This window comes from Somniosus microcephalus, chromosome 11 (genome assembly GCF_052327205.1).
Source record: "Somniosus microcephalus isolate GS21.2 chromosome 11, FLI_Smic_1.0, whole genome shotgun sequence".
NCBI lineage: Eukaryota > Metazoa > Chordata > Chondrichthyes > Squaliformes > Somniosidae > Somniosus > Somniosus microcephalus.
The window spans coordinates 202,631,678-202,645,904 of NC_140997.1; the positions used below are offsets into that span (position 1 = coordinate 202,631,678).

Consider the following 14,227-nt stretch of genomic DNA (forward strand, 5'->3'; position numbering starts at 1 on the left):
GGACAATCGAGGGATATGGGGATTGGGCGGGAAAGTGGAGTTGAGGTTGAAGTTCAGCCTTGATCTTATTGAATGACTGAGCAGGCTTGAAGTATGGCCTACTCCTGCTCCTAATTTTTATGTTCTTATAAGAGTGAGGTGGTACAGTTTGCTAGGAAGAATAAGGAGGCCACATACCTCTTGGAAAGTAAGTGTCTAAATGGGGTAAAGGAGCAGGGGGATCTGGGGTAACAGATACACATATTAACCTGCATCGGTATTTTTAGTGATAAGGCCAAAAGCAAACAAAGCAGTCAGGTTCATTTCTGGAGGGATAGAATTGAAAAGCAGAGAAGTCATGTTAAACTTGTATAGAACCTGAGTTAGACCACGCTTGGAGCACTGTAACAGTTCTGGTCTCCATATTATAAAAAGGTTGCACAGGAAACTCTCGTTTAAGCGGCACCTAAATATCCAGAATTCTCTATTAACCGGCAAAATTCATACTCCGAAAACAACACCAACAACCGCCAATGTTGCCGAGGCCGGTTAGTCAGTGGGGGTAGTTCTCCAAACTGCCACCACTCTGCTTCTTGGCGCTATCGGATGTCATTAAAGAGTTACGGATTACCCTCAACTGGCAGTACTGTACTTAATCAAGCATCTTCCACCATCCATTTAACACAACATTCTGTAGGTGAGTACCCAATTACTGTATACTGCACATTGCTTGATTTAAAAAAAAAAAAAAAAAAAAGTTTTGTTTGTTAAAAATAGCCTCGGTAGATAACCCTCTCCGCCATCTGGAATCTTTAATCATCCGGCACCAGCCCGGTCCCGTCGGTGCCGGGTACCAGAGAGTTTCCCGTAGAGGCATTGGAGAAGGTGCAATAAAGATTTACTAAGATGATACCTGAACTAAGAGGTTATACCTTTCAGGAAAGATTGAACTGGCTGGGGCTCTTTTCTCTAGAAAGAAGACTGAGGGGTGACCTGACAGGTCTTTAAGATTATGAAAGGGTTTGATGGGGTAGACGTAGAGAAGATGTTTCCAATTGTGGGGGAAACCAGAACTATCGACCAGGCCATAAATATAAGAGAGTCACTAATAAATCCAATAGGGAATTCAGGAGAAACCTCTTTGCCCAGAGAGTGGTTCGAATGTGTAACTAGCTGAGGTGACTAACATAGATGCACCTAAGGGGAAGCTAGATAAACACATGATGGAGAAAGGAATAGAAGGATATGTTGATAGGGTGAGATGAAGAGGGGTGAGAGGAGGCTCGTGTGGAGCATAAGCAACAGCATGAACCTGTTGGGCCGAATGGCCTGTTTCTGTGCTGTAAATACTATGTAATACTGTGTCATAATACTGGAACTTTAATATTAACTAATATTTCAAACAGAATGGAAAGATCCCAAACCATGCTACTTCCTTTTTAAAGTCAAATCTTTATGGTCATTAAATAATAATTTCTCCCCCCCCCCCCCCCCTCTGTTGTAGTGGGACAAAATGTAATACTTCAAAAATCTCAACTGCAAAGAAAACAAAAGGTCATTACCAACAAAATAGTGAGTAGACTGAAGGTATTACTTTCACAATGAAATAGAGAATTATCCTTTTATCTTCTATGGGAGGGGACTGAATAATTATTTAGGAGTTAATGGGAAAAGCCAATTTTTTTTTACTAATATTTTCTTGCTGTGTCTGTTGAGCATACAGCTGTTGGAAAAAGTGTTTGGTTTGTGGTCCTGCCTTGCATCAATCACAAGCCTTGACTTCAATCAGAGAAGTCATTCTTGCCATCAATGCTACTTTCTAATCAGTCAATATGCCATATACCTTTTAAAAGAAGCAACCCTTGTCACACTGCCTGCTTCTCTTTTTTTAGGTTGTTTGCTGTGACTGCTTCTCTAGCCAGAAGTTTTGGGTGTGGAGATTTCTGCGACTAATCAGCAAGACATTTCAGCCAGAGTAAATTGGATAACATCCTCTTTCTCCCCCAGTGAAAATGAATTACTTTATCCGCTTGCAGGTTCAGTTCTCGCGAAGCCGAATACCGATGCGCAAAATTGTGCAATCTCATAATCTGACAGTTATGTTCTGAATTGATGGTGCTATTATATACTTCTGCTGTGAGGTTATTTCTGATGGCAGTTTATTAATTATGGTAGAGAAGAACAAGTTTGATTTGCGGTTTGTTTCTTGTAGGTGGTCAACGAGACCAGAGGTTGCCAGTATTGAACCGATAAACCCAAGTGATCGACAGTGTTCGCAAAAAGCAATTGTTTTGGCACACGCATCCCAACCAGCCCGCCTCACCAGTATTATTTTTGCTGAAGAAATAGGTATGGTTTTCTGCAATAATGCTTGTACTATGAAAGCTAAAATTTATACAATTATCTTGTAGATAAAGTTGCAATTTTCTTTTTATCACTCAGGATTTATGCCACTGTGGCTATGCTCAGCTGTAGAAGCTGAGATGGTCTTAAAACCCAAACCCATTTTTAATTTCTAGCTCCAAAAATAAGCACAGCAAATATTGCAAAATAGATTTTTTTGTAATTTCTAATTTTCTCTTTTTAAAAATTTTTCCCATTACAATTCCCTGGCTAGCAGGTGCGTGGTTAGGTGACTGGCTTTTAAGCTGCTCAGGGCTTATGTGTAACGTCTTGGAGCTGTCCAAGGTAATGTTTCCTTCATCTGTGTGCTTTAGCCTCTCGATGCTTTCTCTTGAAAGTGCAGTTGAGATTTAAAAATTTGTAGGACCTATTACTGGCATTTGCCAATACCGCTGTATTCTGACAGTGTTAGTTTTTATTTATGTTCTTCAGATATTTAGAGTGTGAATTGCTCAAGTTGGAGTTGTCTCTGTTATTAAATTTTAACTTGAATTTTTCGTAATACCTTCATTGCACTCCACAAATTATTGTTTTCCTACATGTGAAGAACTTTGCTATGACTGCTTCAGGCTTAACTGCTGTATCCTCAGTTCTCTTTCTTTACGATGTGCACGTCCTCATTCAGTACCAGGTTCTCTCTGTTGCCTCCAGCAGTTGAGAAACTGGGGGAACCTACAATCAGGTCTTGACTTGAAGGATGAGGAATGATGGAATCATGACAAGCACTTTAAAAGCAGCTAAACATTTGAGCTAATGGGATTTTCCGGGTGTTGGTCAAAATCAGCTGGAGAGAAATGTTAGCTGCTTCATGTAATAATAGCTATGTATTTGTATCTGTTTCAAAATAGATTTTCAATTTGAAAAATGCTCTTTTCCAATTGGAAAATCTTGAGTAAACGAAAAGATTAAATTTTTTGGTGACTGTTACTGTTTGAATGAAGTATTAACCATAAATTGTTTTTTACTTGTCCTCGTGTGTGTCTTTTAATCTCCAAGTTTTTTTCTTAAATAGCAATTGGCCGAGTATTGCGGTGTGATGCAATAGTTGATGTCATCAGTGAGATTGAAATTGTGTCCACAACTCGTGAACTTTATTTGGAAGATTCTCCACTGAAATTGAGAATTAGAGCTTTGGATGCAGAAGGTATGTAATTCATTACTTGGCAACTAGCACTGAAGTTTTGTATGAATGTAAATGTTAGGTTCCTCAGCATTCTCAGACATATTGGTAGGAACTGAAGAGACCGAACTATTAAATGCTTCATATTGATGTTCGCTGTGAGATAACAATTTCTCAAACGAGAGGCAAATTTCAAGGACAGTGTAGCTTTTCACCTCTTGTTCTGCTTCTGTGATTAACTGAAACCAAGGGCTGAATAATTAAATTCCGTGACCCCCTCAGTTTATATATTAAAAAACACAATGGGCCAAAGTTTGCAGTCAGAGGCGTACCTCCAAAGTACACCTCCTACCTGGGGTTGGAAAAATACGAAAGTACCTGGAGGCTTCGGGTCCTATGCCTCCAGGAGTATGCATGCGTAAAGCCCATGTTCAAAATTAATTAAAAGTCCCTTTTGTTTAAGCATTTAAAATTAAATGTTTTGAAAAATAATAAACATTTTAATCCGGCCCAAAGTTTACATGAACGAATTTTAAAAGTTTTTATTTAATCATTTAAAATTTTTTAATTTAACATTTATTTTAACCCTTACACTGGTAAAAGCTTATTTAAAAAAAAAAAAAACGTGTTTTGTATAATCATTGGAGAGATTCACTTTGATTTAATTTATTCTGTATACATTACACATTGAAGTGATCTTCTCTTCCCTACTGCACATACGTATCTAATAAATGTAAAATCATCTTGTCTGCTAAACCTTGCTGTTGTCATCTTTTTGCTACATTTTTTGTCAATCTTTCTGAGTATAAATTGCTATTTCCATATTAATTACAGAATCTGCTCAGGTAAACGTTTTGAGCTGTAATTGCACTTTCCTGCCAGTGGCAATGCCTGTAGCATTCAAGTTTTGCATCTGCCAGTTCCTTGCCTGTTCTACAGAGAAATTCTCCTGCTCCAGCCAACTCTGATTCTCTGCTTCCCAAATTGCTTTAAGCTTTGCTATTTAAGTATATAAACAGCATGAAATCAAAGCATATTCTGTCAAATAAATAAGTACAGAATATATGACTATAAAAATGACAATGTATAACTTTAAAATGGGGACCAGCTAATGTCTGTGCACCCTGGTGCAATTACTGCCCACCTTCTAAATACATTACATGTGGAATTCCCATGATGCACAGCAAGTCAAGCCCAAGCATTGTCCTCAGGTGAAGCAGAGTTAAAGTTTTGAGACTTCCTGTTTGTGTCACGATGCGGCTATGATATAATTTCCGTCACATTTTTTCCACCTTCCCTTGGTGTCATGCCTCGTTCTTAAAAAAAAAAAAAAAAAATGCAGAAATATATTTACCATTATACTTAACGTTTAGTCCTCCGGAAATTATTTGCCAAGGCACCACTTGTTTTCCTTCTGTTCCTCTGACTCCGCCTCTTCACCCATGACTTAAAAACTGGCATGAGGTCCTGGCCAGATTATTCCCAACTTGCTATCTGCAACATCCCGCTGCCTGCAGTCCAGATCCTTCTCCCTGCTCTGAGCTAGCTGCCTCTTGCCAACTTGCAGCCCTGGTCAGCTCTCTCCTGCCCCCAAACACCTGGCATTTATGGTGTCCCAATCCAAACGACAAAAGTAAAAGCAAATGTTATGGAGCACAGAGTAAGAGACAGACCAGTAGATGAGAAGAAAAACAGACATAGGGACTAGCAGAAGTGAAGAGGGACACGAGCACAAGATAAGAGATAGTGAAGTAGAGCAGTAGAAGCACAAAGCCCGAGAGAGAGAAGTTAAGACACCGAACACTAGAAGAATTAGAGAGGAGCAGAAGCAGCACATAAACATAGAGCGGCAGCAACATGGAAATGACCAAGAAAGGTAGTAAAAAGACTTCATCTCACTGCGCTGTGCCATGGAAAGTTCACTCGTTAAATATTCAAAGTTGTGTGAATGAGTATACTTTGTGTAATTGTTGCACTTTTTAAAATTTGTTCCTGGGATGTGAGCGTCGCTAGCAAGGCCAGCATTTATTGTCCATCCCTAATTGCCCTTGAGAAGGTGGTGGTGAACCGCTGCAGTCCGTGTGGTGAAGATACTCCCACAGTGCTGTTAGGGAGGGAGTTCCAGGATTTTGACCCAGCGATGATGAAGGATCGGTGATATACTTCTAAGTCAGGATGGTGTGTGATTTGGAGGTGGTGGTGTTCCCATGCGCCTGCTGCCCTTGTCTTTCTAGGTGGTAGAGGTGGATTTAGGAGGTGCTGCCAAAGAAGCCATGGTGAATTGCTGCAGTGCATCTTGTAGATGGTACACACTGCAGCCACGGTATGCCGGTGGTGGAGGGTCTGAATGTTTAAGGCCGTGGATGGGGTGCCAATCAAGCGGGCTGCTTTGTCCTGGATGGTGTCGAGCCTCTTGAGTGGTGTTGGAGCTGCACTCATCCAGGCAATTAGAGAGTATTCCATCACACTCTTTACTTGTGCCTTGTAGATGGTGGAAAGGCTTTGGGGAGTCAGGAGGTGAGACACTCGCTGCAGAATACCCAGCCTCTGACCTGCTCTTGTAGCCTCAGTATTTATGTGGCTGGTCAGTTAAGTTTCTGGTCAGTGGTGACTCCCAAGATGTTGATGTTGGGGATTCGGCGATGGTAATGCCATTGAATGTCAAGGGGTGGTGGCGAGACTCTCGCTTGTTGGAGATAGTCATTGCCTGGCACTTGTATGGCGCGAATGTTACTTGCCACTTATCAGTCCAAGCCTGAATGTCGTCCAGGGCTTGCTGCATGCAGGCATGGACTGCTTCATTATCTGAGGAGTTGCGAATGGAACTGAACACTCTGCAGCCATCAGCGAACATCCCCACTTCTGACCTCGAGATGGAGGGAAAGTCATTGATGAAGCAGCTGAAGATGGTTGGGCTGAGGACATTGCCCTGAGTAACTCCTGCAGCAATGTCTTGGGGCTGAGATGTTTGATTGCCAACAACTACAGCCATCTTCCTTTGTGTTGGGTATGACTCAAGCCAGTATTTCCCCTAATTCCCATTGACTTCAATTTTACTAGGGCTACTTGATGCCACACTCGGTCAAATACTGCCTTGATGTCAAGGGCAGTCACTCTCACTTCGCCTCTGGAATTCAGCTCTTTTGTCCATGTTTGGACCAAGGCTGTAATGAGGTTGGGAGCTGAGTGGTCTTGGCGGAACCCAAACTGAGCGTCGGTGAGCAGGTTATTGGTGAGTAAGTGCCGCTTGATGGAAGGTGTCGTTGACAGTGCTATCACTTTGCTGATAATTGAGAGTAGACTGAGGGGGTGGTAATTGGCTGGATTGGATTTGTCCTGTTTTTTTTGTGGACAGGACATACCTGGGCAGTTTTCCACATTGTCGGGTAGATGCCAGTGTTGTAGCTTGGCTAGTTCTGTAGTACAAGTCTTAAGCATGACAGCCAGGATATTGTCGGGGGTCCATAGCCTTTGCTGTATCCAGTTCGCTCAGCCATTTCTTGATATCACGTGGAGTGAAACGAATTGGCTGAAGACCGACTTCTGTAATGGTGGGGACCTCCGGAGTAGGCAGAGATGGATCATCCACTCGGCACTTCTGGCTGAAGATGGTTGCAAACGCTTCAGCCTTGTCTTTTGCACTCATGTTGGAACTTATCTATTCACCTTGATTACCTTTTCTTGAGTCCTCCAGCTTTTGTCTCCAAGGAGTGATGGTATTCGGGTAATCTTCTAACTTGCATCTCCAAGTACGTGGCAATGTGGCTCAATCTCCTAAAGCCAACTCTTTCGGCCTTTTGGTATTCTTGTACCTGGCATTGATTACCTGCAGGGAACAGTAGCAGTCTTTCAGGCTCTAAAGCACTTTGCGTGCTTAAAGTTATTAAAGTTGTCTCAGTGTATCCAAGGGATTGAAGGAAAAAAGTGAACTTAGTGAAATAAAATAGGAAATAGTTGCACCTTTTTATAAAGACAGCAGACATGGCCAGTGTGATGGTGGAAGAAAAGAGAAAGGCCACTTAAAAATGAGTCAATTTGCACTTCACTAAGATGTGATGGTACCAACATTGTAGTGGGGTTCAGCAATGGGTATGAAGTAGTGGTCTGTGCAAAAACTAGATCTCAATTATTAAAGTCTGTTTTGGGTATCATCTGCATATATTTTCATATTCAAGCACTAATTGCCACTTACACAGAAGTGGGAAAGTGGTACAACAGCTGTGTCATGGAGTAGTAAAGCATTGGTTCATGTCACTGATTCTTCATATAGTGAATTTCAGAGCTTGCATTTATGTAAAGTGGCATCAAGAGACGAGCAAAAAGTAGGAGAGAAGTCACAGAAGATGACTAAAAGCATAGTTTAAGAGGTAAATTTTGAAGAAGGGGAAAAGTTAATAAGGCAAAAAGGTTTAGGGAGCGTTCCAAAGAGTGTTGGTATGTTGAGTGAAGAATCTGTTGTTCTGGGTGAATAGGGAGGGGGGTGAATACATTGTAGACTGGAATTTAATAAGTGGAGGGAACAAGCTTGGATATATTGCCGAAGGTGTTTGTGGGAGTAAGGCAGAGCAAGGATTTGAGGATTTTGAAAACTCTACGCTGAGGTACACGGAGTCAGTAGAGCTTGATGAGAATAGGGACGACAGGCAAGCGGAACTTCATGCGTCATGGATTGCAGGCTAGAGCTCTAGATGAGTTTTTGTTCGTGAAGGGAGGAGAGGGCATTGGAGAAATAGATCATTGAGGTCATGAATATGTGGATGAAAATTTTGGCGGTAGTAGTATGTGGCAATTGTTTGAAAGTGGAAGTAACTGGGCTTGACAAAAGTCCCAATGTGAGGTTTGAAGCTCAGTTCAGTGGTGCAGGAGGAATGGTGGGAAATTAGAGGAAACATTCTGGGCAGCTTGTAACCTCTAGTTATAGAAAAGTAATTGCAATGGCCTGGGAACAGATTGACCACCTACCCATCTGGTTAGAGTATAGCATGAGGAGAACCTAAAATTTAATGTTTTTAAAAAGAATGAACAATTCAGGAAAAGCAGATGATGGCGAGAAGGAAAAGCAAATGGTGGGGGATATGGAAAAATGTTCAATTACTGGGGATGTAAAGATACTTCTCCAAAATAGATGAGATACAGTAAGACCAAAAGAAAAAGCTCATTAATTTTCTTAATTGTTGTGTTTGACAGCTTTGTAATTTTGTACGGCTCTGTTGCCAGTGAGGATTCATTAGACATTCGCGTAGGTTGGAGAATCTGGACATAATTATATCACTATCCTTGATTACTGCTTCATGTAATGAGGCTTCCAGTCACCAGTGGAGCCTCATTAAATTACCCCATATATATCTACATTTATAAACTTATGAAATCATTAAATGTTTGCACTACTTATGATGGATCAAATGTTGCTGTCTCACACTTTCCTAATGGTCAGTTTTTCAAAGATGTGAAGTTTAAAAAAAATAAAAAAATACTAAAACCAGTTTCATATTGCAGTGTGAGCCATAAAATCTGTTTCATTGTGTGAGCATAGCCTGCCACAGGTGAATGCTATGAAGCCCATCAAGCAAGTGGCTCCACACAATCGGAATATGATATTGCCCAAGGCATGATCAGATAATTAATGGATGATCACCTGCATGTGCCACAGAATTGAGGATAGGCAAGTTGAGCTAAGACCTGAGATTGCATAGGTCTGGTCCTTCATTTGGTCCCTTGTCCTTGATTACCAGCAATAGTGATGAATTCTGTTACTGTCAGATTACTTTCTGCTGATGTTTGAACCACTCTCTTGCCTTTATGGCCCTTTGAAGCTTTCAGAAATCATTGTCAGAACTTGAACAGCAGTGAAAAATCCATTGCTTTTGACATGATGAGGGGGATGTCTGTCTCATTAAATTGCAAGCAATTTTCCGAGGAAATATTCAGTTTCTGAAGTAGTTGACATTTAAAAAAAAAAAGTAACTGAATAAAAGAATGGATTTAAGTAATAAAGTGCATCTTAAATAGTGAAGTGAGCACACCTTTGCTATGTTACAAAACCTGTTTTTGTTAATCTTCTGTAAGCTGAAACTTTGGATGAATGGTTCCTTATTCCCCAAAGCTCTCTTTCCATAGTGCTTGGTAGAAGATGCTGGATGCTTACACTAAAATGTTTTTAAAAAAATTTGAAATCTTTGATTGAATTGAGTTTTTTTGAGCTGATTGACAGAATTCAAGTTAAAAGTCTCCCTCCCCCACCACCACCGACTGGACTTGGCTTGACTATGAAGTGAATCCAGAACTGGTATAAAATAAACATGGATTATAATCTCTCATTTTAAACTGCAGCCCAGATTTTCCTGGGGTTGTGAGCCATAGTATTGGTGCATCTACAGTGTAGGGACCCTTGGGGCAAAAGAAAGAAAATTATGGAGTTTTCACATTTTCTTGGGACTTATGCAATGCTTCACCATTCCCTTGCCGAAAACAGTTGGGTAATTATCATGGCTCTACCTGGATAAAAATCAATGGCAATCAATATTTTCCTGCATTTTAGCCAGTTTTCATGCCACTGCTACTTAGAATTAAAAATAATGGTACTGATAGCGGTGTAATTTATTGCTCCAAAATCGGTATAGAAAACAGAGCGCCAAAATCCAATTGTATTCCATGGTGTTATTTATGTTTACTCTGAAGTTTGTTGCTATAAGTTTGTGATGGTGATTATCCTGAGATAGTTTCATCTGCCTCAAATCACAAAGTAACCAAGGCAGTTTTCACTAGTCGTTGATTTAGCTGAGTCAATCATTTTTCTTAATCTTTCTATCATATGAATATTTTAGCAAGACATTAGTGTTTAATGCGAAGGTCAATTACAGATTAAAGTTAAAGCGAAACTAAAAGAGAAAGAAGAAATAAAGAACTTGTATTTATATAGCACCTTTCACAACCTCAGGACGTACCAAAGTGATTTACAGCCAACTAAGTACTTTTGAAGGACTGATGTAATGTCGGAAACTTGAAAGCCAATTTGCGCACAGCAAGGTCCCATAAACAGCAAAGTGATAATGACCAGACCATCTGGGTTTTTTTTTTAAAGTGACGAAGGTTGAGGAATAAACGTTGGCCAGAACACTCGCAGAACTCCCTTGCTCTTATTCAAAATAGTGCCATGGGACCCTTTACGTCCACCTGAGAGGGAAGACCTTAGTTTAACGTCTCTTCTCAAGATGGTACCTCCAACAGTGCCGCATTCCCTCTCGATGTCAGCCTAGATTTTTGTGCTCAAGTCTCTGGAGTGGGGCTTAAACCCATAACCTTCTGACTCAAATGAGAGTGGTACCCACTGAGCCACAGGAAATGAAGTGGGTGCTAAACGTTCCTTTGCCCAATACCATCCAAATGAGGGATGGAGGAGACTGCAGTCGGGAGAAATATAGTAGGATAGACTTTACAAGATTTACTGATGGTTTACATGTGCAGAATATGTCGGTGTCAAATTGAATGGATGCATTTCTGCTTATCAAGACTACATGCAAGGCTTCTTTTACTGCTGTCTCCTAGTAAATATACATGAATTTAGAGCATTCTGACTAGTTGTAATAAAATCTTCCAGATGCTCAATGCAATAACATATGACCAATATAAGAAATGAGGTCCTCAGTACTGTGTTAACACTAAATATCACCAAACAAACAACATTTTCATGGTACATTTACACCAGCACGCCCTCCCCCCTCAAAAACATAGAACTCTATACTTTTTAGGAAGTTGAATGGGAATTTGTTTTGATCTTATAAATTCTGAAAAGATTATAAAACTGGTTGCATGTTCAAAAATTCAAATATAGCTTGCTGTGTACTATTGGAATTCTGTTTTATTTTTAAGAAAATGTAGCTCTTTTATTCTATTGAGCACTAGTAACATTAAAATAAGCATGCTTTTGCTGCCCTCTCATGTAGGAAATTCCAATATTTATAAATGAATTTCCTTTTGTAGTTGACTTTTTAGGCTTACCATTTATAACTCATTTTACTGCTTTAATGCAATAGAAATTGAATTGGCTAATTAAACATACCAAAAATTGAGTTTTATTCGATGCCTGTCCAAATGACCCAGATTTTCCTGGTGACTTGCACCATTTATAATGGCAGATCTACAGCGTTGTGACCCTTGAATGGCGCAAAAGAAAGTTGAACTTATGGAGTAAGTGACATACGCCATCACTTGCGATGCACCATATTTTCCTGCAACTATTGCGCCACTCCGCCATGGCCCCACGTCGATGGGTTGAAAGCTAATTATCATAGCTCCGTCCCCTCACTGAAAACAACGGGATCGCAAATTTGGCTGGATTGTCGGTATTTTGCACGCCGCGGCTGCTTAGACTTCAAGATACTGGTGGCGGTGGCCCGACGGTGGGTATTTTATAGCTAATTTTTTTTTAAATAAAGAAAAATCACTCCTGATTAAACGTGGGTCTGTCTGAGGCTCGAATAAGCACTACACACCAGTGGACTCTCCATACGCAAATTCATGACCTGCTCTAAACAGAAGCAAGCTGGCCGATTCCACCAAGAAGACAGCCTGTTGGGAGCAGCACTTTGAGTGCCATACTTTGGATTCACAGTAAAGTACGATTTAAAAATTTAAAATTGCCATGCAGTTGATGTATTTGTGGAATTGCTGGGGGGGAAAATGGCCATGCCACTTCCGATTATGGCTATTTTAGCCACAGCATATTCTACTTGCAAATGCAGGAAAATATGGATGAACTTCGAAGGCGAGATTGGAAAATTAGATGCCTAAATTCATAGTCTAAGTTGCCGATCTCTCTGTTGCAGGAAAATCTGGTTCAATGTATCTAAATGTCATACTGTAGATTTCTACTTGAATGGCACTAACGTAACGGTAAGCATTTCCCAGATACTGAGGAAACTGATTTATTACTGCTCCCCATATACATTTGTGTTTTAAGCAGAATGGCCTAGAAATTCAGTATCGCCACGTTTGGGGCGCTAAATTTAGCGCCCGGCGCAAATTATCGCCACCTTCAGCGAAATTGACCTGCTTTGCCCCAAGAGGTGCTTGGAGCGCTAAAGCAGGCGCTGCACGACTGTCCTAAGGCGCAAAGCCGGAAAAGCGAGGCGCTACCACCGAGGGCGGGCGCAGCGCAGGTGCGGCCAGTTAGCGATTGCAGGCAGACACGCTGGCGCCAGTCAGCTCTTAAAGGGGGAGGGTCGATTTGGACTGCAGCCACGCCCTGCACATTGGAGCCCTGATTCTCGGCCTGGACAGAGCTGCTGCCACATTCTAACGCCTAGGACCATGGAGAGGGCCAGAGGGCGAGCCCAGCGGTTCAGTGAGGGGGCCCTGAAGGTTCTGGTTGGCGCAGTGGAGCGCAGGCGATCTATCCTGTTTCCGGACAGTGGCAGGAGGCCGCTGCCCAACGAATATCGAAAAGCTTGGAGGGAGGTGGCACACAGTGACCTCCAGCAGCATGGTACCTAGGACCCCTGTGCAATGCAGGAAGAAGTTCAACGACCTCACTCAGGTCGTCAGGGTGAGTACCCTTTTCAGTATCCTCTTCATCCCTGCATATGCACCTCACTTTATGGCCAAAGGGTCCTGAAAGCCCCAATGCCCAGCCCTCATCCAACACCTATGGGCCTTTCATGAAACTCACATGCACATTCACCACTTTACACACTGCCCATGGGAGGCAGTGCAGCCAAGATCAGGGCTTCACACTGTACTCGGAGCCCGTCCTTTCTCTTGCAGGGCAAGCTGGCCCATAACAGGAGGCAGCAGCAACGGACCGGGGGAGGCCGGCTTGACCTTAAAGACCTCATCGATCTGGAGCAGCGAGTGAAGCAGATTATGGCAGGCCGGATGATTGGCCTCGTCGCCACTGGAGATGCCGACCCCGTTCTGGACAGCAATGGTAAGGTCATCACCTTTTTGACCTTTTCTCCTTCCACTTGTGCCTCACACCAGCATCCTTTGCCACTATCGAACCAATACAATGCATCGCAGCACTCATGCCTCCCTCGCTGCCGCCCTGTCCTCACGCTAAAGCAACTCTTGTACCTCCCTGCTTTCAGATGCTGATTCGCCAGATGAGGAGGCGGGCCCTCAAGCTGCCACTGTGAGTGATTCTGAAGGTGAAGAGGAAGCTAGACCATCAGTGCCACCCTCAGCCGAGGCAGCCCATGGCCATAATGGGGACATGTCTTCCCTGGAGGGGAGCAGGGGGGAAGGGTCTGAGGAGGGTGAAGCTCCGGGGCCCAGCGGGCTGCAGCAACGCGGGGGTGGGGGGGTGGTGTAGGGAAGCTCGGCGGCCTTCTCCCCGGAGGGAGAGTCTGGCCTCCAGTCCTGCTACAGTGAGCGCAGAAGAGGTGCGGCTCCTCGCTGAAATGGGCGCCCAGGCAGAGCAGAGGCACACTGAGCTCATGGCTGTAGTGGCAAGGATGCCCGACTCCATAGAGTCACTGGCAAGGAGTGTCCAGGACTTCGGGGCAACACAGGCAAGGAGTCTGCAGGACTTCGGTGCAGCACAGGTGGCTTCCACGCAAGTGCTTAGTGGTGCAATGCAGTCAGTGGCTGGTCTGATGCAGACACAGATTGAGGCCACACGAGCACTGACTGCTGCCACCCTCGCTGCATCGGGCACGAATCGCCGGGGCCCTCGCCGTGCCACAGAAGGCCAGCAGTCTGTGCTTCAGATTGCTCCGCATGCTGCAG

At 42.7% G+C, this 14,227-nt stretch overlaps 1 protein-coding gene across 3 annotated transcripts in view; it reads left to right on the forward strand.

The window, feature by feature from the left end:
* Positions 1–14,227, forward strand: part of nup210 (nucleoporin 210) — a 139,177-nt gene that overhangs the window by 12,675 nt on the left and 112,275 nt on the right. For all 3 annotated transcript variants that reach the window (XR_015080044.1, XM_086001713.1, XM_086001714.1), the window contains exons 2-3: positions 2,192–2,328; positions 3,395–3,526. Coding sequence is in view for 2 of the 3 variants with exons in the window: in XM_086001713.1 (XP_085857839.1) it covers positions 2,192–2,328; positions 3,395–3,526 (269 nt within the window). In the remaining variant the exon portion in view is untranslated. The remainder of the gene's footprint in view (positions 1–2,191; positions 2,329–3,394; positions 3,527–14,227) is intronic.